The sequence below is a fragment of the Labrus mixtus genome, chromosome 16, assembly GCF_963584025.1.
Source record: "Labrus mixtus chromosome 16, fLabMix1.1, whole genome shotgun sequence".
In the NCBI taxonomy this organism is placed as follows: Eukaryota; Metazoa; Chordata; class Actinopteri; order Labriformes; family Labridae; genus Labrus; species Labrus mixtus.
In genome coordinates this window covers 2,572,571-2,595,103 of record NC_083627.1, presented here as the reverse complement: position 1 = coordinate 2,595,103, position 22,533 = coordinate 2,572,571, and the positions used below count along the sequence as shown (strand labels likewise).

Here is a 22,533-nt window from a genome sequence, read left to right as displayed (position 1 = left end):
ATCAATTGTTGCAGAATCAAAAGGATTTTTACTAGTTGTCATTTCTTTAGACTTCAAATCGCTGTTAAAGAAATGTTTATGAATGGATTGTTTTACATTTTTAACATACATCTTGCTAATTTAGTTATGCAAGTCTAATGTTTCCTTACACTAAAGACTAAGAACCACATTAGGATGAATATAATGGATTGTGTGAACGTGTTAGAAGCAGATTAAAGAGGAAGTAAACCCCCAGACCACTTGGGTAATAAGTGGTGTTGTTGATCCATTCGGGTCAAAATCCTGACATTTGAGTACAAAGTATTAGCATTGTGTGCATGACACGAAAATAAATTAATCAATCAATCAATCAATCAATCAATCAATCAATCAATCAATCATCTGTTAACCAATTCAAGTGCGGTAGGCAGGTTTGAATATAAGTAAGTCATATTTACAGTCTATGGTCTGAACCTGTAAATGGCAGTCACTTTGCATATTTCTACACACAAAGTGCCCAACCCTCATGGGCTTATAAGACACCAAAGTTGCAGTGGTTCACATTTAAAAATCATAACATCACAAAGTTGCCGGCTCCTGTCACAGTTCAGTCTTAAACAACGTGTTGTGTCTTTTTTTCCCAGGCTTTACAAACAAAATCTGCTATAACAAAGGTTCCTTTTTTAAAACACAACTCAAGTTTTTCATAATCGTCTAACCAAAAGAAATCAACATAATGTGGTGATGAAGGGGGGATTTTGATTTTAGTTATTTTACATGAACTTCCTTTGTTTAAATTGTGCACCTTCACTTTTTACAATACATTGTCTGTCCCCAAAGCCTTCAAAAACTACATCACCCAAATCTGCTTGGAGACACTTTAAAGGAAACTAGAAAATAATTGATTAAACATTTTGAAGGAAAGAATTTATTTGTTTTTTAATTTATTTTCCTTTTTTGTCTGCCTCACACTCCGGTCCGGTAGGTGGCGGTAATGCACCTTTTGACTGGTCCGCCATTCACAACAGAAGAAGAAGAAAAAGGTTTCATCCTTCACAGAGTGCTGATATAACTTTAGTTGTTTGGTTAGTTAAACACCGTGTTTCTTAAAGAGACTCAGTTTATTATTTCGGAGTATTTGTCACCTTGTGGTCAGAATGGGTCGGAGGTGTGCCTGTCCCGGCTGCAGACGCTCCTCTGGACTGCACAGCTTCCCAGCGGACCGGGACATCAGGGGCCAGTGGGTCCGTGCACTGGGCATGCAGGACAGTGAAGTCCCGCAGAAAGCTCGGGTGTGCAGCCGACACTTCTCCAGGGACTGTTTCTCCAATCTCGTGGAAAAGAATCTGGGTTTTTGTAAACTGGCCAGACTGAAACCAGATGCGGTGCCATGCGTTGATCAACAATCTGAGCTGCAGCTTCTGCTGCCGGAAACTCCTCTGCAGACTGTGGTGAGTGTTTAAAGAGTATGTTGGTGATAGGCATTGACTCCTTAAATCCTGTTTTATTTAAAGAAACTGCTCTAGTGAGGTAAAATCACTTTGCAGAAGCAGGGGCGATTTTAGACTCTGTTGGGGCCCCGGGCAAAGATTTACTGTGGCCCCCCCCAACCAGCGTTCATCACAATTACTTTATAAATAATCTGACACACACACAATACATTTATTTTGAGTGTTTCCCACATTATTATTTTCAAAATATAAACAGAGAACAATAAAAAACTTAATTAATTAATTAAAGCGGCAGTATGTAATATATCTACAACATGACTTTACTCTCATCAGACATTAAGGTGACATGTTTTATTGACGTGTTGTCTTCTCTCACAACAACGCAGCAGCCAGTAAGTCCTCAAGTTTAGATTTTGGTGCGGAGTGGTCTGTATTCGTTTTGACCAGAGAAGTAGGTGATTTTAAGGCCGTTTTGGACGCCCCTCCGTTTGTCATTTGAGTTTTTAGTTTATTTTAGTTTATTTTAGTTCAGTTCAGTTCAGTTTAGTTTATTTGCACATTTTTTGAAAGAAGAGTCAAACAGAAAATTAAAACAAATTAAAAGTAAAACACGTGTGCCGGTGAGGTAGAAACCCATGAGGGCTTATCTCAAAACCTTAGATATTAACCTTAAGAGATGAAACAAAGTTAAAATAAAATACAGTAAAAATAACAATCACAAATAAAATTTACCCAAATGAAAATGACATACAAACATTGAAAACATATAAATAGAGCAAAACAGGGCATACAGTATGTAGACAATATAACAAAATCAGGACAATTCACTATTCACTACAAATCTTTCTGACATCAAAACATTTCTGAATCTCAATTTGTATCTAGAAAAAGACAAAAAATCATTAAGTAAATAAATAGTTTTGATTCGGCGTCTAACAGAATCACATTTTTTTTTTTAATAGTAGCTGGGATCAACTAGAATTGTGAAATAGCATTATTGTGTTCTGTTTCAGTCTAAACGGAGCAGAGAGATCGGGTGCCAGACGAAGCCAACGGGCACCAAACACGCTTTTGGACAAGCTAACGTGAAGCCTAACAGGAGGAGCAAAGGTGAGTCATAATGAGCAGCATGATGTGTTATTACACATTTCTCTCATATCATTTACATTGTGTCATTAAAATCACAATAATGATCAGATTTGTTGACCTGGTGTGTATTACATGTTTAATAATTACCTCTTTTCCTCTGCAGTTGTTCAGGTTTTTGGAACAGAGTCGGTTGTTTGGTTTCAATAAACCTCCTTTTAAAAGAACTTCAGACACATTTGGACTTTTGTTAACTGTAGAACACTTCCTCTGTGCGCAGCTACTCAGGCTAGAACTCGTAACATCAGTGTGTCGTGCAGCGCTCGCATTTTCATGGCCGTGCCAGAGGCTCCAAGGACGACCTCCAAGAAAGTCAAGAGAACGAGATGTGAGGCGTCGCCTGATGTCTCGAGTGATCTGCTCAAAGGAAGCGACAGCACCATGAAGTGTACAAGGTGAAGGATTAAGATCACAACACTACAATATGTTTCTTCTATGGTTTAGTTTCAGTCTCTTATTTTGTTACATCTGACGTATCATTATTATCATTATTATTATTATTATTATTATTATTATTATTATCATTATTATTATTATCATTATTATTATTATCATTATTATTATCATTATTATTATTATCATTATTATTATCATTATTATCATTATTATCATTATTATTATTATTATCATTATTATTATTATTATTATCATTATCATTATTATTATTATCATTATTATTATTATCATTATTATCATTATTATTATTAATATTAATATTATCATTATTATTATTATTAATAATATTATTATCATTATTATTATTATCATTATTATCATTATTATTATTATTATTATTATTAAGTTTTTTAAAGGTTTATTTTTGGGCTTTTCATGCCTTTGTTTGAGAGATAGGACAGAGGATAGAGTCAGAAATCATGGAGAGAGAGAGTGGGGGAATGACATGCAGGAAATGAGCCACAGGTCAGGTTTGAACCCGGGTCGCCCGCTTTGACAACCATGGCACCCAGTTATTTAAATGTTTTCACAGCATGAGCTCACATTTTAATTTGACGTGCAGTTTGGCATTTTATCAGGACTATTGAAGATCAAGTTTCCATTAAGGTAGATATTATAACCATATTTATACTGAATTGGGTTCTTCTACATCAACAGTAAGGACGATAAGTATAACATAACAAAGCTGCAATTACCCTTCAAATACAACTAAAATATTATTGAATCCTTGCTTATCCTTAAGCATATTTTAGTTTTACATGCCATTCCCCAAAGAGGAAAAAGCTTCTACTGCATTGTTTCTGTTTTATTTAGTCGAGTTTTCGTTAAAGGCTTTATATGTGATTTTTTGATCCAGCCGATGTCGCCCTTGAGCGCCAGCATGAAACCAAAACAACTCGCGCTGCATTGTTGTGTTAGCATGCTAATGCTAGCGATCTTTATTATGCTCGTATCTTCACACTGCATGTAAATTTACCTGAAATGAGCGTGATCTAGAAACACAGTTAAGCAGTGAGTACAGTATGTTATTCTTCTTTTCTCTAGTCCCTCAATTAAACAACTTTTATACGTGAGGGGAGGAGTCAGCCGGCCGTCCTGGCGATGTAAACAAAGTGAAGATAGGACTCTGAAAACTCTGAAACATCACAGACAGTGGGACTCGGGTGTTACACCCATTGTAGACAGTCATGACTCACAGAGTTATTTTCAGAGGAGATACTTGATTTATATTATATTTAAGTGTGAAAAATCACATAGAAAGACTTTAACTTTAGCTGCATATTTACTGTAATGATGTATAATTTAAAGCAATGTTCTTTCTATTCTCTTCTTCACAGCACCACTCATGAATTGTCAGCTTCTACAATCACCAAGTTCATTCTGCATCCAGAGGATTTAATGGAGCTGTTCACAAAATGTCCTGTTTGTACCTGGAGCTGTGACGTCTCTAAAACGGTTGTTGGGACTCTCCTGCGCGTGAAGCAGAGCTGCGATCACTGCAAATACTCACATCAGTGGTCGAGCCAGCCGACGTCGGAAAACACACCAGCAGGGAACCTCGGCTGAGTGCAGCAGTTCTGTTTCCGGGCTGATCGCCTGTCGAGGTATCACAGGTGAGAGACGACTCAAAGTGGTAACAACACGGTCTGTTCCAGCAGTATGGGATAGTCAACATTGATCACATTGATGTTTCTCTTTTAGTTCATGGATGCCTTCAAGTTCAAAAGTGGTCTCAAAGAAGTTCCACAAACATCAGGCCAAGCTACGTTTCCCTAGCACCATCGGGCAAGGGAACAGGCACCAGGATCAATCAACCAATCAAACACCAGGATGACATCATCATCATCATCATAGCTGGTGGTGGTGTGAGACTCGGTGATAATGTTCTTTGATAAGTACTTACGATGATGGAGGAAGTGAACGATGATGAGTAAAGTCGGTCATGGAGGGTAGAGATCCTACAATATTTTTTTTTTACACCACAATGTGCTGGTCCAGGTTTCCCTTAGCACCACTGCTAAAAGTTACGGTATGTCATGTGTCCTTATGTAACTGTGAAAAGTGACTAAGATAAAAATGGTAAATCCTTTTGCAGTGCTTCGTCCAAAATTGGAATTTCATGTGATGCAAAACAAAGACAAACGTGAATGTTAAATTAAAAGGTGCCTTAACACATTGTATACCACGTTATGTTATGAATAAAATGTTTTTTTTGACATGTTGAGATCTGGTTTTTGCATCTCTTCTAAAATGGAGCACTTTTGCCACATCCTGAACCATAAACATTTCATAATGGCAAAAAAAAGTGAGTTGGCCCGTTCTTATCCTTGTGCACGGGTATAGCAAACATCACAAAAGGGTGCACCATTGGAGATACTTTTTTTTTTTTTTGTCTTTTGCAACCCCTACATGCATACAGCTGCATGCATGTAGGGGTTATGGGCAACTGGTTCAAAATGAGGGTGAATCCCCCCAATCTACTCAGATCTATGAATCAACTGCATGAAATACAAAGCTGCATAATTTTGAGTCTGCGTTATGCATGAACCAATGTTTTAAAACCACACAAGTACATGTGTGCATTGTTTTCCTCCTGTAATCAATACATGATAGAATAATGGAATCTATATATTCTTTGCAGTAGTGAGAGTTCAGTGTAGTCAAATGTTGATTTGTTAAAGCTCCTGGTTTGCAGTTACCTTTACCACCTCTGTGCAGCAGACTTTAAGAGCTTAGCGCAGTGACAACAAGAGCATGTTGTAAATAGAACAGAAACTGAAGTGGCTAAAAAAGGGCGAGGTTTAAAAATGTTGATGCCACATCATTCAGAAATGTTCCCAATCCCCTCCTGCACCCTGCATGTCCTCTGCATCAGCTGCCTGTGCTCACAGTTCAAACCTCTGGTCATTTCAGTTATTGGTGCTTCTTGAGTCGTCGCTCATGGCTAAATAACTTTCTTAAACTTACCATTTAGTGTGTGTGTTGCATAGACTGCCGTGATTTTGCAGCCGATAGTGACTGCTCCAAGGAATTGGTCGCAATCTCTGAATATACCTTAACGGTTTAGTTACCCGTTAGGGAAAGAAAAAAAAACACTCAAGACAGCAAGAGAAATTTCTTCAAATTTATTTGTTTTGTTAGAAAGCAAAGATGTTTAACGGTTGGACTTGGCAACTCTCTCCAACTCGTCTTTCTTCTTGATGGCGTAAGAGTTAGATGAACCCTGAAATGAGGAGAAAAAAACAACAGGTGAACACACCACAAAGGACCAGAGTTGTTATCAGGACGGTGCAATGGGATGACACTTTTGATTTGTCGTGCTATACGTGGATAAACGTACCTTGGCTGCGTTGATCAGCTCATCAGCCAGACACTCAGCAATGGTCTTGATGTTTCTGAAAGCAGCTTCTCTTGCTCCTGTGCACAGCAGCCAGATGGCCTGAAAGACGAGAGAGCAGGACAGAGGAGGTGAGTCGAGCGGACAGATCTCTGGTTTAATAAACATTAATATTATAAGAGTCAGTGTGTCTGAGTTGGTGATTGACTGGGTCACAGCAGACTACAGCCAATGAATAAGCAAAGACGTTTTTTCCTCTGCGAGCACTCTAGCACACCAAGACAACGGGTCAGTGTCCAGGCGTGACTCTAGCCTCGGGTGACATTTCAAAAGCAAGTATTTCAGCTTAAGATGATAAAGCATCTTTATGAAAAAAAGGAATAAGGTGATCAAATCCCTTTTGCTTTTTTGAACTGTAAAAACAACAATGACAGCTATACCTGAATTGTAAACCATTATTTTTTATGCACTTTAATTAATTAAGTTATGTCCCCTTCACTCCTGCACTTAAAAAACGCAAAAATTAGAGCTAATGTTTTAGATATGTGAAAACAGAACATGTACAGTTTTTATAAAACTCAAACATTATAGCAGTAATGTTAGCCTTTAAATTAGACACAGAAGGAGAAAGTAGGCCTCAGCGTGGTTACCTGGTTGACCCTGCGGAGGGGGGACACATCCACAGCCTGCCTCCTGACGGTACCGGCACGACCGATACGGGTGGAGTCCTCACGGGGTCCACTGTTGATGATGGCGTTCACCAAGACCTGGAGGGGGTTCTGGGGACACAATTTAAAAAGAATATTTAGAATATATGCACAACATGCAGCCATTATGAAAAACAATGAATGACTGCTGAAATTGGTAAAAATGATGGTCACATAATGTGTTTGAAACATGCTGTGAAACTAAAACTGGTCAGACTCAAGTCATATTTTGGGTCTCGGTGTTAGATTATAAAACTAGCAATTTAGCCAGTTATGTTAAAGAAAGATTTCCAGTAATTAAAGATTGTCTATGAAACATCTTCTAGATAATCTTTGAATCAGTTTTAAGACACTATTCCAGTGTCGGCTCATTCTTTTCTGAATGCTGCCCATCAAATACCAGTCTTGATCTGAGGTCTTAATCATGCAGCACACTCTGAAACAGAAAGTTACCTCTCCGGTCAGCAGGTGGATGATCTCGAAGGCGTGCTTCACAATACGCACGGTCATCAGCTTCTTGCCGTTGTTGCGACCGTGCATCATCATGGAGTTGGTGAGACGCTCCACGATGGGGCACTGGGCCTTACGGAAACGCTTGGCGGCATAACGGCCTCCAGAGTGTGGCAGGTACTTGGCGTACTTCTCTTTCACAGCAATATAATCCTGAAATGTACAGAGAGCGGTTAAAGAACATTTGAAACGTGCAGGTCTTGAGGTGCAGCATGTTTTCAGAGTGTGTCTGAGTTGGTGATTGACTGGGTCACAGCAGATTACAGCCAATGAATAAGCAAAGACATTTTTTCCTCTGCGAGCACTCTAGCACACCAGGACAACGGGTCAGTGTCCAGGCGTGACTCTAGCCTCGCTTACAAACTCAAATCAAACATCCAATCAGTTTGCAAAAGCACTTTCAGCCCTCGCTGCTTACCTGCAGGGAGATGTCGTTGATCTGGACATCGTCGGTGCTCCACTTTCCGAAGAGCTTGATCTCCGGTGTCTCAGCTACTGCTGGGGCAGTCTCCCACTCAGTCACTGACGAGAGAAGAGCAGGTTTTCAATTAAAGACAAGAAAAGTTTTGCAAGTTTAAGAATGACACGACAAGAGCGCCTTGTGTCTATCTACACTGTTACATTTAAGATTAGGGCGCTGGTGGAGCAGTGATTAGTGCGCGCGCCCCTTGTATGGAGGCTGTCGTCTCAAGCGGGCGGCCCGGGTTCACTTCCCACCTGTGGCTTATTTCCCGCATGTCGTTCCCCACTCTCTGATTTCCGACTCTATCCACTGTCCTATCTCTACAATAAAAGGCACAAAAATAAATCTTTTTTTTTTTTTAAAGGAGCAAGATTTACTTTTATTGATCCCGCGAGGGGAAATTCAGTTTTTACACTCTGTAATCATGCAACACACACATAGGCTGAAATACACACACATGCACAAACAGGATCCTATGGACATGCACTAATGGAGAGATGTCAGAGTGACAGAGGTCCTGAGCTGATGGTGGGTAGTCATGCTCAAGGGCACCTCGGCAGTGCTCAGGAAGTGATCTGGCACCACTCCAGCTACCAGACCAACTTCGGCGACCCTCCGGTTCCCAACCCAAGTCCCTACAGACTGAGCTACTACCGCCCCAATTTTTTTTTTAATTTCAGAAAAGGACATTTCTAAAAGGTTTGACAAATTGTGAGAGTGTTCACAGGAAGCAGAAAATATATTTCCATGTGTTCTGCTAACTTTGACTACATAAATAAATCAAAATGAACAAGTTGAGCCTAGCTGCATTAATGTTCATTTAATAGTTAACAGATCTCTGGTTTAATGAACATTAAGTATTAAACATTAGTATTATAAGAGTCAGTGTGTCTGAGTTGGTGATTGACTGGGTCACAGCAGATTTCAGCCAATGAATAAGCACAGACGTTTTTTCCTCTGCGAGCACTCTAGCACACCAGGACAACGGGTCAGTGTCCAGGCGTGACTCTAGCCTCGGGTGACATTTCAAAATAAAATATTTCAGGTAAGATAAAACATCTCTTAAATAATTATATACATCACTACCCATCTGATAACTACACAGCTGGATTTTGATATATTAGTCACATTTACACACGGACCATAACACCTGCACCCTGGTATTCATCTTTACACAGATAACCTTTAAGTTAAATATGATATGATCATAATGAAGGGAGAAACACAGGTAGACTGTCTGCGCAGGGCCCGAGGTGAAGCCTGTTTCTGCATGTTAAAATAGCCTAAGCTAACTTCAGCTACGTCAAGTTACTGGTTTCATAAATAACATGTCGCAATTAATAAACAGCGATTCGGATTTTTTAAAGCATAAAACGTATAATTAGCTACATAAAACCTATTCTGAAATGGATTTGTATCTGCGAGTTGTATAGCCGTGGTTCATCAACATGCCGCCTCCACATGTGCTAACAGGCTAGCCGCATGCTAACGATCAGCGCTGTTGTGCCGTAAGGGTAAGACTTTATCTAAAATAAAACACGACATTTCGGTAAAACTGTGACTTTTGCTGATACATCCCGGGCAGCGGGAGTCATTGCGAGTTCTAAGTATCGGAAAATAATGTTTTTAGGACCTTTATAGTCAGGAAAAATGTTAATTTTTCACTCACTTGTGTCTGCCGTCCTGTACCACACTTCTCTGAGACGGAAAAGGGCCTTTGCGGGGCGCCGCGTGCAGATATCCGGTGAATTCGCTGGCTACTTCCGGCGCTCAATGCATTCATGGAATTGTAGTTCTTTAAGTGTTTGGCGGAAAAAACATTTGTAAGTTTTTTTATTTTTTATTTTTTTTTAACCTTTATTTAACCAGGAAAAAGTCTCATTGAGATTAAAAATCTATTTTACAAGAGCGTCCTTGCCAAGACAGGCAGCAGCACAATTACAGGGTTTCAGACATAAAACACTTAAGAATTAACATAAATACAGGAATCACAAAAAGAACCAGTTCATCAGAATCTGTATTAAGGTATTAAGTGTATTAAGGTTTAAAAAAAATCATAGAAGAATTCTGACGATGAGATGATTCATACATGATTATATGGAAGGATAATTTATTAATTAAAATAGATATTCTCTTGGGTGTAAATTATTAATAATGAGTGAATCAGGATGTTTAGTAATGCTTGATTATGTGTGTATGGCTGTTTATTATCAAGTATTTTCCAAGCTGGCTGAACATCAATACACATTGAAAACCAAATAATTGTGATACAAATAGAGATTTTTAAACCCGTCTTTTATTGAGGAATTGGTTTAATTTGACACAGTTTCATTTGTAGTCCAAGTACTGTAGAAATTGAAGAAGATTGACAAAATAGAAGTTTCTGTTTGGTTAAAAATGGTCAATGTCCACATTTACTGTTTTTTGAAGCAAGAAAACAAAAAACAGAGAGGACTTCCCTTAGTAAACCTGCATTTTTTTACGCAAATCGATTTCAGCGAGCGAATATCAAACAAAGGATGCAACAACATTCAAATAATACTGATATTTGTACAACTTTAAAAACAGTTAAAATAATCCCATCTTCCCCTTTCACTTCTTTTCATTTGGATAAATAATGTGCAATCTGTACTTATCTCCTCTACAATAGTAATTCACTTCTTGTTTAACCACACAATGTAAAAGTAAATACTTAATATTTGAAGAAACATCAAAGTACAACAGGCATCCATAAATATCCAATAAACTGCAAACATCAATTTAAAAAAAAAAAGTTTCCCTTTACTGAAAAAGACGGACAAACAAGAAGGTTGCTATGACGCCTGAGATATCTAAATGCGATGGGAGGTAAAGACTGCCATGTACACTAGTCAGGTGGACAAGTAAACACTAATATAGCACTGCCACTCTCTGTTCTTTCCACACTCATCTCCAACATTTCTTTTAGCACCGTCACTAAAGGCAGCGTGTTTTAGCACTTCGGTATGGAACATGAAACACTGAGGCATGTAGGGAAAATTTAAGGCTGAATCTACAAAAGCTCCAAAGCACTGCATGACAATGATATTAAACATGATCATATTTACACTATTTAAAAAAAGAAAGAAGAAGAAGAAGAAACAAACACAATGAGAATACGATTCCCCGCTTTAAAACAGAAGCATTAAGAAGATATAAATTACTGCATCATCAGCTGAGCAGGGCAGTGAGTCTGTTCATGTGGAGAGGATGACAGAACGTCGCTCAGGCACTGGGTTTGTGTGTGATGTTTTGAGGTATGTGTGTCCAAACACACACAGACACACACATAGATATTAACTGTTATTATGCAAGTTGAGTATTTCTAACCTAATAAACTAACATTTTCATACACATTAAAGGGGCATGCCACTAAATTATACATTTTAAGAGCAGTCACCACCAAAGACTCTTCAGCCATGTCAGGCTATGTTACAAAAATGGAGATGAAAGAATGAAACTTAAATTTGGGATTAAAAGTCTGGAGTCCAGGAGCGCTGATAGCCTGGTGGTTATGCTGCGTGCCCCATGTGCAGAGGCTATAGTCCTCGTCGCAGCAGCTGTGGGTTCGGACCCGACCGTGGCCCTTTGCTGCATGTCAGCCCCTACTCTCTCGTCCCAACATTTCCTGTCTCTCCTCAGCTATCCCAAACAGTCCAGAGTCTAGTTTCAGCCTCTCCACTTTGGCTAAATCTCTTTTCCTATTCTTTCTATCGTTCCCTTTGCTTCCTGAAAAGGCTAAAATAATAATTTTAACCTGTATTAATGGAAGCCGTTTCATGTGTCGCCCCTGAAAGTTTGTGCTTTGAGCTTATTTCCTGTGAAATAACTTCAGCAGCACACACAGTGATGTGCTGGATTAGTCCAACAGAAACAGTAGAAAACACAAAATGAATACATTTTGTGTTACAAACTATGCTGCCTCAGAGAAAAACCCAAAGCTCAGTAGATAAAGTATATCCTATTTGTTTAATCTGTACAATAATTCAGGGAAGAACTCTGGCCAAGACTTCGTCCTGCACATCATTCTCCTTTAACCACTTTTCTGTGACTTTACTGCTTAACATTTTTTAAAAGGAAAAGCAAAAATAAAAGTTTGTTTCTGAGCTTTAAAGGTGCTGGTTTGGTGTATTTAGTAAAATCTTTGTCAAAGACAGACCTGCTCATTCCTTCGGTCTTCATGCTAAGCTAACTGTGTGCTAGCTGTTACTTCACATACAGCTTACAGACAGGAGGAGAGTGGTGTCGATCTTCTCATCAAACTCTTAACAACAAAGTTTAAAAGCTTAAACATTCAAATCTCCCCTCGTTTTCCCCACGATGAGCTTTTCAATGTAATCTATCTGCAGAAACACAAACCTTTCAACAGAATATAAAAGTAGAAACCATCAGCGGCTTTGAACGAGTATACCCCCAAAAGTTTTGTGAGTTTTGAAATGTGTGAGCTTGTAAAACTCCACGATGTGTATCTGTGTGTGTGTGTATCTGCGTGTGGTTGTCAAAGAGTTTTACTCCAGCCACTTCTCCATGCAGGTGTGGAACACGGTCTCATTCGAGTGCCAGAACACGTGTTCGACTCCGGCGACGGTACAGACGATCAGATCCCCTCGAGCCCCCAACGTCTTCAGACCGAAAGCATCCCTTAGATAAATCTGAAACAAGACACAAAAACACTGAAGTTTAATTTAGGATGATTATACCTCTGTTCATGTTCTGCCTGGTTATCTCAAGGAACTACAGTGAAGCATGATGAAGTTTAAATCTTTATTATAAATGTAATGTTCCTGTGGTGTAGATGTATAGATACACAGACCTCACAGATAACTCAACAGACTCCTTCACACAGGCAGAAACAAAAGAAAATACTGGAGCACACTAATCAAATGATTAAGGTATGCAGCTTCTTCTTTATATGGCGACACTTTTCAGAATAATGTTTATTTCAGATAACTAAATCTGTTTGGATGATTAGAAAAACCTGAGATGTGAGATGAGTTCATCCTGACTGTAAGTACCTCTGTTGATTATTTGTCAAATTTCCTAATATGTGATATGCTTTGTACAGTGTAAAATGAATTGTTAAGGAGGATCTACGATGGGGCTGCCAGTGGCTGTGTTTGCCTGCAGCCAATTTATTTGAATAGTTTTTGAATTAAGTGTTTTGTTTTGTTTTAATTAATGTTTTGTGAAAGAGGGGCAGATATTATAAGATTAGTCTTCTTTCTGCTCCTTTTCATTCAAATTTGAGATTTTATGTTTGTTTGTTTTTCTTAACTTTATTGTTTGTTTGAATTAAATAAAATTTACAAATAAAAAAAAATATATGGGTTTGATGTGATTACTTGTAATTTGCAGTGGGCGTGGTCTATCCTTATTTTTACCCGGGCATTGGAGTGGCGGGAGTGGGGTTTAAATATTTTCGTCATCGTAGTTGATCGTCATCAGTATCATCATCATCAACATAATTACCATCATCTTTTAGACTTTTGTTTAGAATTATTTTCTCACTCTTTTGTTTAATAAATCAACAAAAATATCCAGACTTTGAATTTTATTTAGATACAAACGAGTCACAGGTACAGGCTCATTAAGTCTCTGTGGGACATTTTACTTTTCAAATTGAGACAGGTGATAAAGTTCCTGGTTTACAAAATGAGCATTAGGAAGTTCTGTGCTTGTCCCAAAACAAATTATTCTCTCAGCTCTGAAAAAGTCAATGTCACCTCTCTAATGTCACAAATAACTCAAGCAGAGAAAAGAGCTCAAAATGATATCAGAGCATGTCTAACAATCATAGAGAGTATAGTATCATATAGTGTGTGTGTGTGTGTGTGTGTGTGTGTGTGTGTGTGTGTGTGTGTGTGTGTGTGTGTGTGTGTGTGTGTGTGATCTTCACTCACGTCTTGATCCTGCATCTCAACAACAGTCTCGTTGTCGTCATAAAATCCAAACTGACTAAAAATCACAAGAGGAAAAAAAGAGAGTTAAATGTGAGAGCATCACAAGAAAGTCATCTGATCGTCCACACACTAAAAAAGAAAATCTGCCAACGGCCACGTAATGTGTTTCCATAGTAGAGAAAGTCCTACGTGACATTAGAAAAAACATTTTTTTTAAAAAGCATCAAACAGGACAAACTGTTGCAGCTCTAAACCTCAGACCCTCGACTGTATCAAGGAAACAACAATCGAGTCTTTCTCTTCCATCAAGAGTTCAGAAGTGCACCACTAACATGCATGAAATGAATTCTCTCTGCCTTTTAGAGCTACTTTAGAACTGGACTCAGTTTCATGCAGCTGTGTGTCTCCAGCGGGATGATGGTAGAAACATTTCAATGCACTTAAACTTAAAGCTATCGACCTCACTGTATGAAACAGATCCTGTGGCAGATTTTCTTCTGCCAAAATCATGGCTATAACTGCTGTATCATTATGTTGTCTTTATGAAATAAGTCAGATCAAAAAGACTGAAGACAGAGGATGAACTCACCTCGACTGCCACGGAGTGATGACTCCATCATCCGGTCCTCCGATCAACACCAGCTTCTTTATTTTGAGGAAGTTTTTCTTCCACTCTGTAATGAGACAGAAACAATACTGTTTAGAATAGAATGACTTTATTGATCCCAAACTGGGACATTGTGGTGTTACAGCAGCAAATAAAACAATATAAGAATAGATACATAGTAAATAAGCACTTAAATATAAAAAAATAAGAATAATAAGAGATTTAACTTAACATTCTTACTGGTTTAAAAAATGAAAAATTAAATACAGCATTTATTCAGGCTTGTCAACTGAATGTAAAAATACTTGCTGGAGGTAAGAGATGTAAGTTTGCAGAAACAGTGATGACAGTGGTAAATATGTAATAACGATATAGAGGGTTATCCAGAGCTGTGCAATCAAAGATATAAATGTTAAAGTGCAGGAGTGTAGATACGTTATCAGTTGAAACTATTCACTATAATGATGAGCAGTCAGACGATGTCGTTAACTTAAATGTGAGGATAGTTTGTCACTTTTACAAGTAGCATGAGCAGAACACATTATCATGTGACTTTGTTCACTGCACTTTTACAATCTTTTGCAATCCAGCACAAAGTCACATCTTTTTTTTTTTTTGACACTTCCTTGTCACACCCTGAAGAAAGGTTGGCTTTTGTTTTGGTTTGTTTTTTAAGAGACGTTTCCTGACTGATTTATTAAAGGCAGAGGAAAGAGAAGAAACATTAAAATAGAACATTTAAAAAATCACTGAAATGATTAAATCTGAAAATATGTTCAAATAAAAATAATTCATATGAAATTAATTGAAATAAATAAAGTAAAAATATAAAAAGAGTTAAATGTTACAGTGCAGAGGGAAAGTCACATGGACAGGACCCAATAAAAACATGGTGCATCCTAATTCCAAGCAACATAAACACATTTTATTTAGCGTTAGCCAGGAACGCCAGGAACAACAACAACAACAACACTCTATTACTGATTGATATTTATATATATAAGGATTCCTGAAGTTAATAACATGTGCTGACCTGTTGAGTTTGGGTTGGGTCTCTCACTGTTGAGCAGAGCTAAATAATCACTGCTGTTCACGTACATGTCTCTGTGGTGGGGGTCTGCAGAGAGAGGAGGAGAAATAAACAGTTCATCAAACACTTAAACTTAAATAACACCGCTCCTGCCTCAAAGTCAACCCATGTGTGTCAGTCATTAACTAAACATGTCGTTTGCCTTCGACGGGCTGCAGACTTTAACACCTTCTTTGTGCCAGCTGTGTGAGAAAGTTATTCTGGGAGTCTCACCATTCCAGTAGTTGCAGATGGAAATCCTCTGGCCTATCGCGGTGTAGCAGAGGTGGAAGAGGTTGGACTTCACAAACTGGGGGAAGAGGTACCTCAAGTAGTCCGTGTCTGAGAGAAAACAAAGAGCAAGCATGTGAGAGCTGGAGTGAGGAAACCTTATTAATCCTCCACATCCTGCAGTAAATAATGTTTGGTCAGTTAGAGGCAAAAAAAAAAAAATGAAATTCACATTCGATCGTCCTTTTAGTTGAACTTGTTGGAAAAAGTTGCTTCATACACATCCAGCAGTTTAGGAGCAACCCTACAATAGATTTGAAGTTGTTTAACGTCCAAAATGTACGCTCTTATAGCTCTTAATACATATCTGTGTTTAAGTGCTAAATGCTCCTCTGCCGAGCAGCTTGTGTTCACTTCATTATGAGACAAACTGTGGAGAAGATTTTAACACCTGGTAACTTTAATGCTTCACTTCGTTTTGCCTAAGCTTGTTTGAAATGTCATCAGAACGCTTTTTAAGGGGCGCTGGTGGCCTAGTGGTAAGTATGTGCCACATGTAGCGAGGCTGTAGTCCTCAAAGCGGGCGGCCTGGGTTCGAATCCGACCTGTGGCTCCTTTCCTGCATGTCTCTCTCTCTCTCTGATTTCTGACTCCTAGCTGTCTCTCTAATAAAAGGCATAAAAAGCCCCAAAAATAACCTTTAAAAAAAGAGAAAGCATTTGATTTGGTTTTTGGAAGTTTCATCACTGTGTGATCGGCACACTAAAGGAGAAGAAGAAGAAACGATCTACACTTGAAAGACTTGATCATCAATATTAGTGTAATACAGACTAATAATGTTAAAGTACTATAATGAATTACATTCTTAAATCCAAGCTCACAACTAATGATTATTTCCACTACATTTTATTTACATGATAAATCAATAAAATATTTACAAAAATGTAATTTCTCCAAGTCCCTGATGGACATATTCAGTTTGGTTCCTTTTCCAAACCTGCACACCGACACCTAGAAGTCTTCATTAGTTATTATTAATGACTAAGATGAGAGTGAAATCTTCACATGAACAACCCCCCCCCCCCTTGCTCCCTATCCCTCTTCCTGCATCTTATCCCAGCTCTCCCCCTATCCCTTTCCAAGCCCGGCGCAGTCTAGATCTGTGAAGACTGTTTCATCATGAGCCGGGGATCCGGCCGAAGATTTCTGTCTTTTAATAAGACAGTTTTTTCTTACCACTGTAACTTTTGCTGCTTTGCTAAAGTGCTCATGATGGATAGGCCGGATCTTTGTAACATAACAATAAGTAAGGTCTTTTACCTGCTTTATGTAACATAACAATGAGTAAGGTCTTTTACCTGCTTTGTGTAACATAACAATGAGTAAGGTCTTTTACCTGCTTTATGTAACATAACAATGAGTAAGGTCTTTTACCTGCTTTATATAACATAACAATGAGTAAGGTCTTTTACCTGCTTTATGTAACATAACAATAAGTAAGGTCTTTTACCTGCTTTATGTAACATAACAATGAGTAAGGTCTTTTACCTGCTTTATGTAACATAACAATGAGTAAGGTCTTTTACCTGCTTTATATAACATAACAATGAGTAAGGTCTTTTACCTGCTTTATGTAACATAACAATAAGTAAGGTCTTTTACCTGCTTTATGTAACATAACAATAAGTAAGGTCTTTTACCTGCTTTATATAACATAACAATGAGTAAGGTCTTTTACCTGCTTTATGTAACATAACAATAAGTAAGGTCTTTTACCTGCTTTATGTAACATAACAATGAGTAAGGTCTTTTACCTGCTTTATATAACATAACAATGAGTAAGGTCTTTTACCTGCTTTATGTAACATAACAATAAGTAAGGTCTTTTACCTGCTTTATGTAACATAACAATGAGTAAGGTCTTTTACCTGCTTTATGTAACATAACAATAAGTAAGGTCTTTTACCTGCTTTATGTAACATAACAATGAGTAAGGTCTTTTACCTGCTTTATGTAACATAACAATAAGTAAGGTCTTTTACCTGCTTTATGTAACATAACAATGAGTAAGGTCTTTTACCTGCTTTATATAACATAACAATAAGTAAGGTCTTTTACCTGCTTTATGTAACATAACAATGAGTAAGGTCTTTTACCTGCTTTATGTAACATAACAATAAGTAAGGTCTTTTACCTGCTTTATATAACATAACAATGAGTAAGGTCTTTTACCTGCTTTATGTAACATAACAATAAGTAAGGTCTTTTACCTGCTTTATATAACATAACAATGAGTAAGGTCTTTTACCTGCTTTATGTAACATAACAATGAGTAAGGTCTTTTACCTGCTTTATATAACATAACAATGAGTAAGGTCTTTTACCTGCTTTATATAACATAACAATGAGTAAGGTCTTTTACCTGCTTTACGTAACATAACAATGAGTAAGGTCTTTTACCTGCTTTATGTAACATAACAATGAGTAAGGTCTTTTACCTGCTTTATGTAACATAACAATGAGTAAGGTCTTTTACCTGCTTTATGTAACATAACAATGAGTAAGGTCTTTTACCTGCTTTATGTAACATAACAATGAGTAATGTCTTTTACCTGCTTTATATAACATAACAATGAGTAAGGTCTTTTACCTGCTTTATATAACATAACAATGAGTAAGGTCTTTTACCTGCTTTATGTAACATAACAATGAGTAAGGTCTTTTACCTGCTTTATGTAACATAACAATGAGTAAGGTCTTTTACCTGCTTTATGTAACATAACAATGAGTAAGGTCTTTTACCTGCTTTATGTAACATAACAATGAGTAAGGTCTTTTACCTGCTTTATGTAACATAACAATGAGTAAGGTCTTTTACCTGCTTTATGTAACATAACAATGAGTAAGGTCTTTTACCTGCTTTATATAACATAACAATGAGTAAGGTCTTTTACCTGCTTTATGTAACATAACAATAAGTAAGGTCTTTTACCTGCTTTATGTAACATAACAATGAGTAAGGTCTTTTACCTGCTTTATGTAACATAACAATGAGTACGGTCTTTTACCTGCTTTATGTAACATAACAATGAGTAAGGTCTTTTACCTGCTTTATGTAACATAACAATAAGTAAGGTCTTTTACCTGCTTTATGTAACATAACAATGAGTAAGGTCTTTTACCTGCTTTATGTAACATAACAATGAGTAAGGTCTTTTACCTGCTTTATGTAACATAACAATGAGTAAGGTCTTTTACCTGCTTTTTGTAAAGTGTCTCGAGATAACACTTGTTATGAGTTGACGCTATACAAATAAAAACTGATTGATTGATTGATTTAAGAAGCTACAAACAGCCGCTCTGGGTTCATTTTTGTTGAGTTAATGACTGGAAAACTTGATTGTTTTAAAAAATGATTGGCTACTCGTTAGCTAATGGATTACCTGACTTACCTTTTCACTCCGATAACATCGCACTGTGACCCCTGTGAACTGTTATACAGATATCAACCAAAGAGTTAGTTTGAGTCCTCAGTGGATTCTAACGACACCAAGATGACGCAGTAACACATCGTGTCAGTGACATTTGTCAGTACACTCGATGTACACTCGCATTGAATGTGACGAGATACAAAATCTAACAACAGATCTGCGACTTTCTTTTGGTGCTTTAGCCACATTACACTGTGTATGAAAAATAAAGATTACAGGTGCTTTAAACATGATCATGTGCTCAGTATGAAGATGAACCCACCTCCATACTGTCCGGCCTGAGGCGAGGACAGAGAGATGAACGACTGGACGTTGTGGTCCGACAGCGTGGACAGGATTCCTCTGCAAACCAGCCCACCTGTGGAAACATCAACAAACATGATCTCAGTCTTTTGACCTTCTTAAGTTCCCAGCACCATCACATGTTAAAACTTCCTCTGCATTAGACTTGTAGTAATGATAATAACACACACGGGGGGGGGGGGGGGGGGGGGGGGAATCACTTTCTGTGTGAATGTTGCTGTTTGGAATCTCGAAAACTTGAAACTTTAACAGGAAGATACAACTAACTGTTGCGTTACACATTACAGCTGAAGATGTTGACATCCAGTAACAAACAACAATTTAAATACCATTTGCTTTTTTTTTCTTCTTCATAAAACCTGAGTGTTCAGGTTAAAAGAGCCTCAAAGTGAATCAAATTTCCCTTCCAGGGACAATAAAGGTCTGAACTGAACTGAGTGCTGAAAAGCGTCTGTGGGAATCTAATCATTCTGAAGGTGATGTCTTTAACAGTCTTGTTTTGTCTAAGTGACATTTACTAATCTAAAGAAAATCAATATTCTGTCACATCAGAGGACCAGAGGAAATGTTACCATTTACCCTAAAAACCAGCTTTGATGGTTAATAATTTATCAAAACAGAAGCTAGACTTTACTCAGTGCAAAGGGTTTTCACACAAGTCTTCAGTAAAGCATGACCTTCATAAACATGTTAAAACATCATTTGAGAAGTATTGATGCTTTGTGGTGTCCAACATCACGTGTGTGTGTGGTAAAGAAAACGTCATGCTGTGTACTGAGCAGTCTAAAGAACAAGCTGCTGCTGGTTGGGGTTTTCCATAAATCCCACAGGTCATAAAGAAAAAAGGTCCATTCCACCAATAAAACAACAAACTGAGTCATGTAAAGTCCCATCTTTAAATTGAGATGCTGACAGAGTGCTGTGTCACTCTGAGGTCAATTATTGAAAGAATAGCACTGTAACTAAAAACACAGCCTGAGACTGTTTTATCATGTTGAACAAATACCACACTGACGTCCCACAGACCTTGTGAGTAGCAGATAAAGTGGACCCCGTCCGCGGCGTTTTGCATTATTGGGTAAATAGCTGCCTTGAAGCCCTCAACTTGTTTCCACATGGGCTGCAGGCTGGCGCTCCTGTCGAACAAGTCGATGACGGTCACGTTTGTTCCAGGGTGAGACTGTAAATTAAGAAGATGACTTTGTAAACAGGGTGAAGGGAGGGAGGGAGGAGGGGGGGGGGGTGTGTCCTGAAATGAAAAACAGCAGGCCAACCTCAGCATCTGGGGCAAACCTCCGGTGTTATGAAAGGTCCTTAAAGGATGTTTAGCTCCTTATTGATCAGCATGTGTGTAAAATATAGATGAATCTTTAGGCTGTTCGCTTCAAAGCAGCAGAACAAATGAAGCAGAGCGAGGGAGGTCGCAGGTTCCGCTTTCTATTTCTTGTCCCTCCACAAGTATCTGTTGTCTGGTTTCAGTATTTGGCTTTCTAATAAAAGTTGAAATGAGGAACTCCACAAGTGCACACAAAGAAAAACTCCTCCTTTGCAACATAACCACATCTATTCCTGACCTTACCAACACAATCAGAGTGTTGGCTTCTAATGGGTGTGAGCAGGAAAGGACGCATTTCACTGTGCATCAGAACATTTTCATCAAAACAGAAAAGTAAAGAGAATAAAAGAAGCTTGTGTAGTTTAGAAACAATCTATCCATAATTTATCAGTGCAAGCTACAGGTGATATGGGGACCACTATAACACTTTTATAAAAGTGGAATAATGCATTTAAACGATGGGACCTATTTTAGTTTGTGGTGTTGCTACAGGAATAATATTAAAAAAACATTAGTCTGTCTAAAGCATTATTATTATGACTTTATATTTGGTGAGTTTTGCTGACTAATGTTGCAGAGCACAAACACACACACACACACACACACACAGGTCCATGTTTCTGCAAATAACATGTGCTTATACAAGCTGCAGGCCTGTGGTATGTAAAGTAACCTATATAACATAAAACATGATATATATACACCCTGCTCTCAACATAAACGAAGACAGACACACTCTTTGCTCATTTGAATTCACTCACCTCGTTTATGAAGCGCTGTAAGTTTTTAAAATCCCCCGAGCTGTCGAACAAACCGTGCACGATGATCACCGGCTTGTACCCGACCACTGCAGCCCAGAGACACGCACCGAGCAGCGGGTACAAGAGCCCGGCCGCCCCGCTGCCCCCCCTCCGTGTCCTCGTCACAGCAGAAAGCGAGCCCTTCATTATAACTCCAAAAATATATATTTAAAAAAACACTGAATAAAACCTCAAAGCTGAAGCTTAATTAAAAAATAAAAACTTGAATAAAAAATAAAAGAACATAAAGTCCTGATGTGTTGTCGCTAATGTCGTGCGATCATCCTCAACTCCATTTCTTTCTCCAGGAGGAAAGAAAGCTCGTCAGTGATGATAATCCCGTTTTGCACACAATGTTCCCCGAGTGTGAGTGCTGCCTTATCTCACTACAACAATAACACCGAGCAGCTGCTCCGGTTTGCTTTAGTTTCTTTTGTTTGTTCCGGTTTTAAATTAAATGTGATTCGACCGCTGCTGACGTCATTTCCGGTCTCACCTTCTCCAATAGGAAAACAGGGATGCACAAAAAATAAAAGTCTACTTTACTTTTTATTCTTGTAAAACTGCAATAATATAAGTTAAACACGTAATGAGAGCCCTTCACTCTTAAAAAGTATTTTACAAATCAAAATCTAAAATGTGTATCTGAAATATCCAGCTGATTTATGCAGGGACGATTATTACAAAACTAACAGCCCTAAGCTGTATTTCACTTTTCTTGATTACTGA

General features: G+C 38.1%; 2 protein-coding genes and 3 non-coding genes across 5 annotated transcripts; all 5 read right to left on the bottom strand.

The window, feature by feature from the left end:
* Positions 1-6,142: 6,142 nt before the first annotated feature.
* Positions 6,143-9,828, bottom strand: rps5 (ribosomal protein S5). The gene is made up of 6 exons (XM_061059932.1): positions 9,719-9,828; positions 8,005-8,108; positions 7,530-7,739; positions 7,020-7,148; positions 6,373-6,471; positions 6,143-6,255 (listed from the first exon to the last, which is right to left on the bottom strand). Coding segments are annotated over exons 1-6 (612 nt in total). The 5' UTR covers positions 9,720-9,828; the 3' UTR covers positions 6,143-6,186.
* LOC132991721 (small nucleolar RNA SNORA3/SNORA45 family) lies at positions 6,553-6,688 on the bottom strand. Its single transcript, XR_009676234.1, has one exon. It is a non-coding gene; the product is annotated as a small nucleolar RNA SNORA3/SNORA45 family (small nucleolar RNA).
* LOC132991719 (small nucleolar RNA SNORA3/SNORA45 family) lies at positions 7,808-7,943 on the bottom strand. Its single transcript, XR_009676232.1, has one exon. It is a non-coding gene; the product is annotated as a small nucleolar RNA SNORA3/SNORA45 family (small nucleolar RNA).
* Positions 8,933-9,068, bottom strand: LOC132991720 (small nucleolar RNA SNORA3/SNORA45 family). The gene has a single exon (XR_009676233.1). It is a non-coding gene; the product is annotated as a small nucleolar RNA SNORA3/SNORA45 family (small nucleolar RNA).
* A 497-nt stretch (positions 9,829-10,325) lies between the features above and the next one.
* Positions 10,326-22,255, bottom strand: ppt2b (palmitoyl-protein thioesterase 2b). Its single transcript, XM_061060436.1, has 8 exons — positions 21,766-22,255; positions 20,695-20,848; positions 19,628-19,723; positions 15,878-15,985; positions 15,608-15,691; positions 14,557-14,641; positions 13,968-14,022; positions 10,326-12,719 (listed from the first exon to the last, which is right to left on the bottom strand). Exons 1-8 carry the CDS (start codon positions 21,949-21,951, stop codon positions 12,576-12,578), a joined length of 912 nt encoding a protein of 303 aa, XP_060916419.1. The 5' UTR covers positions 21,952-22,255; the 3' UTR covers positions 10,326-12,575.
* Between the last annotated feature and the right edge of the window lie 278 nt (positions 22,256-22,533).

Coding starts and splice junctions, on each gene's coding strand:
- ppt2b (XM_061060436.1), bottom strand. CDS start 21,951: ATGAAGGGCTCGCTTTCTGCTGTGACGAGGACACGGAGGGGGGGCAGC. Junction 14,642..15,607: donor ACCCAACCCAAACTCAACAG/GTCAGCACATGT, acceptor GTCTCATTACAG/AGTGGAAGAAAAACTTCCTC. Junction 12,720..13,967: donor TTGAGATGCAGGATCAAGAC/GTGAGTGAAGAT, acceptor GTCTTGTTTCAG/ATTTATCTAAGGGATGCTTT.
- rps5 (XM_061059932.1), bottom strand. Junction 7,740..8,004: donor TCAACGACATCTCCCTGCAG/GTAAGCAGCGAG, acceptor TGTACATTTCAG/GATTATATTGCTGTGAAAGA. Junction 6,472..7,019: donor CCCTCCGCAGGGTCAACCAG/GTAACCACGCTG, acceptor CTCGTCTTTCAG/GCCATCTGGCTGCTGTGCAC.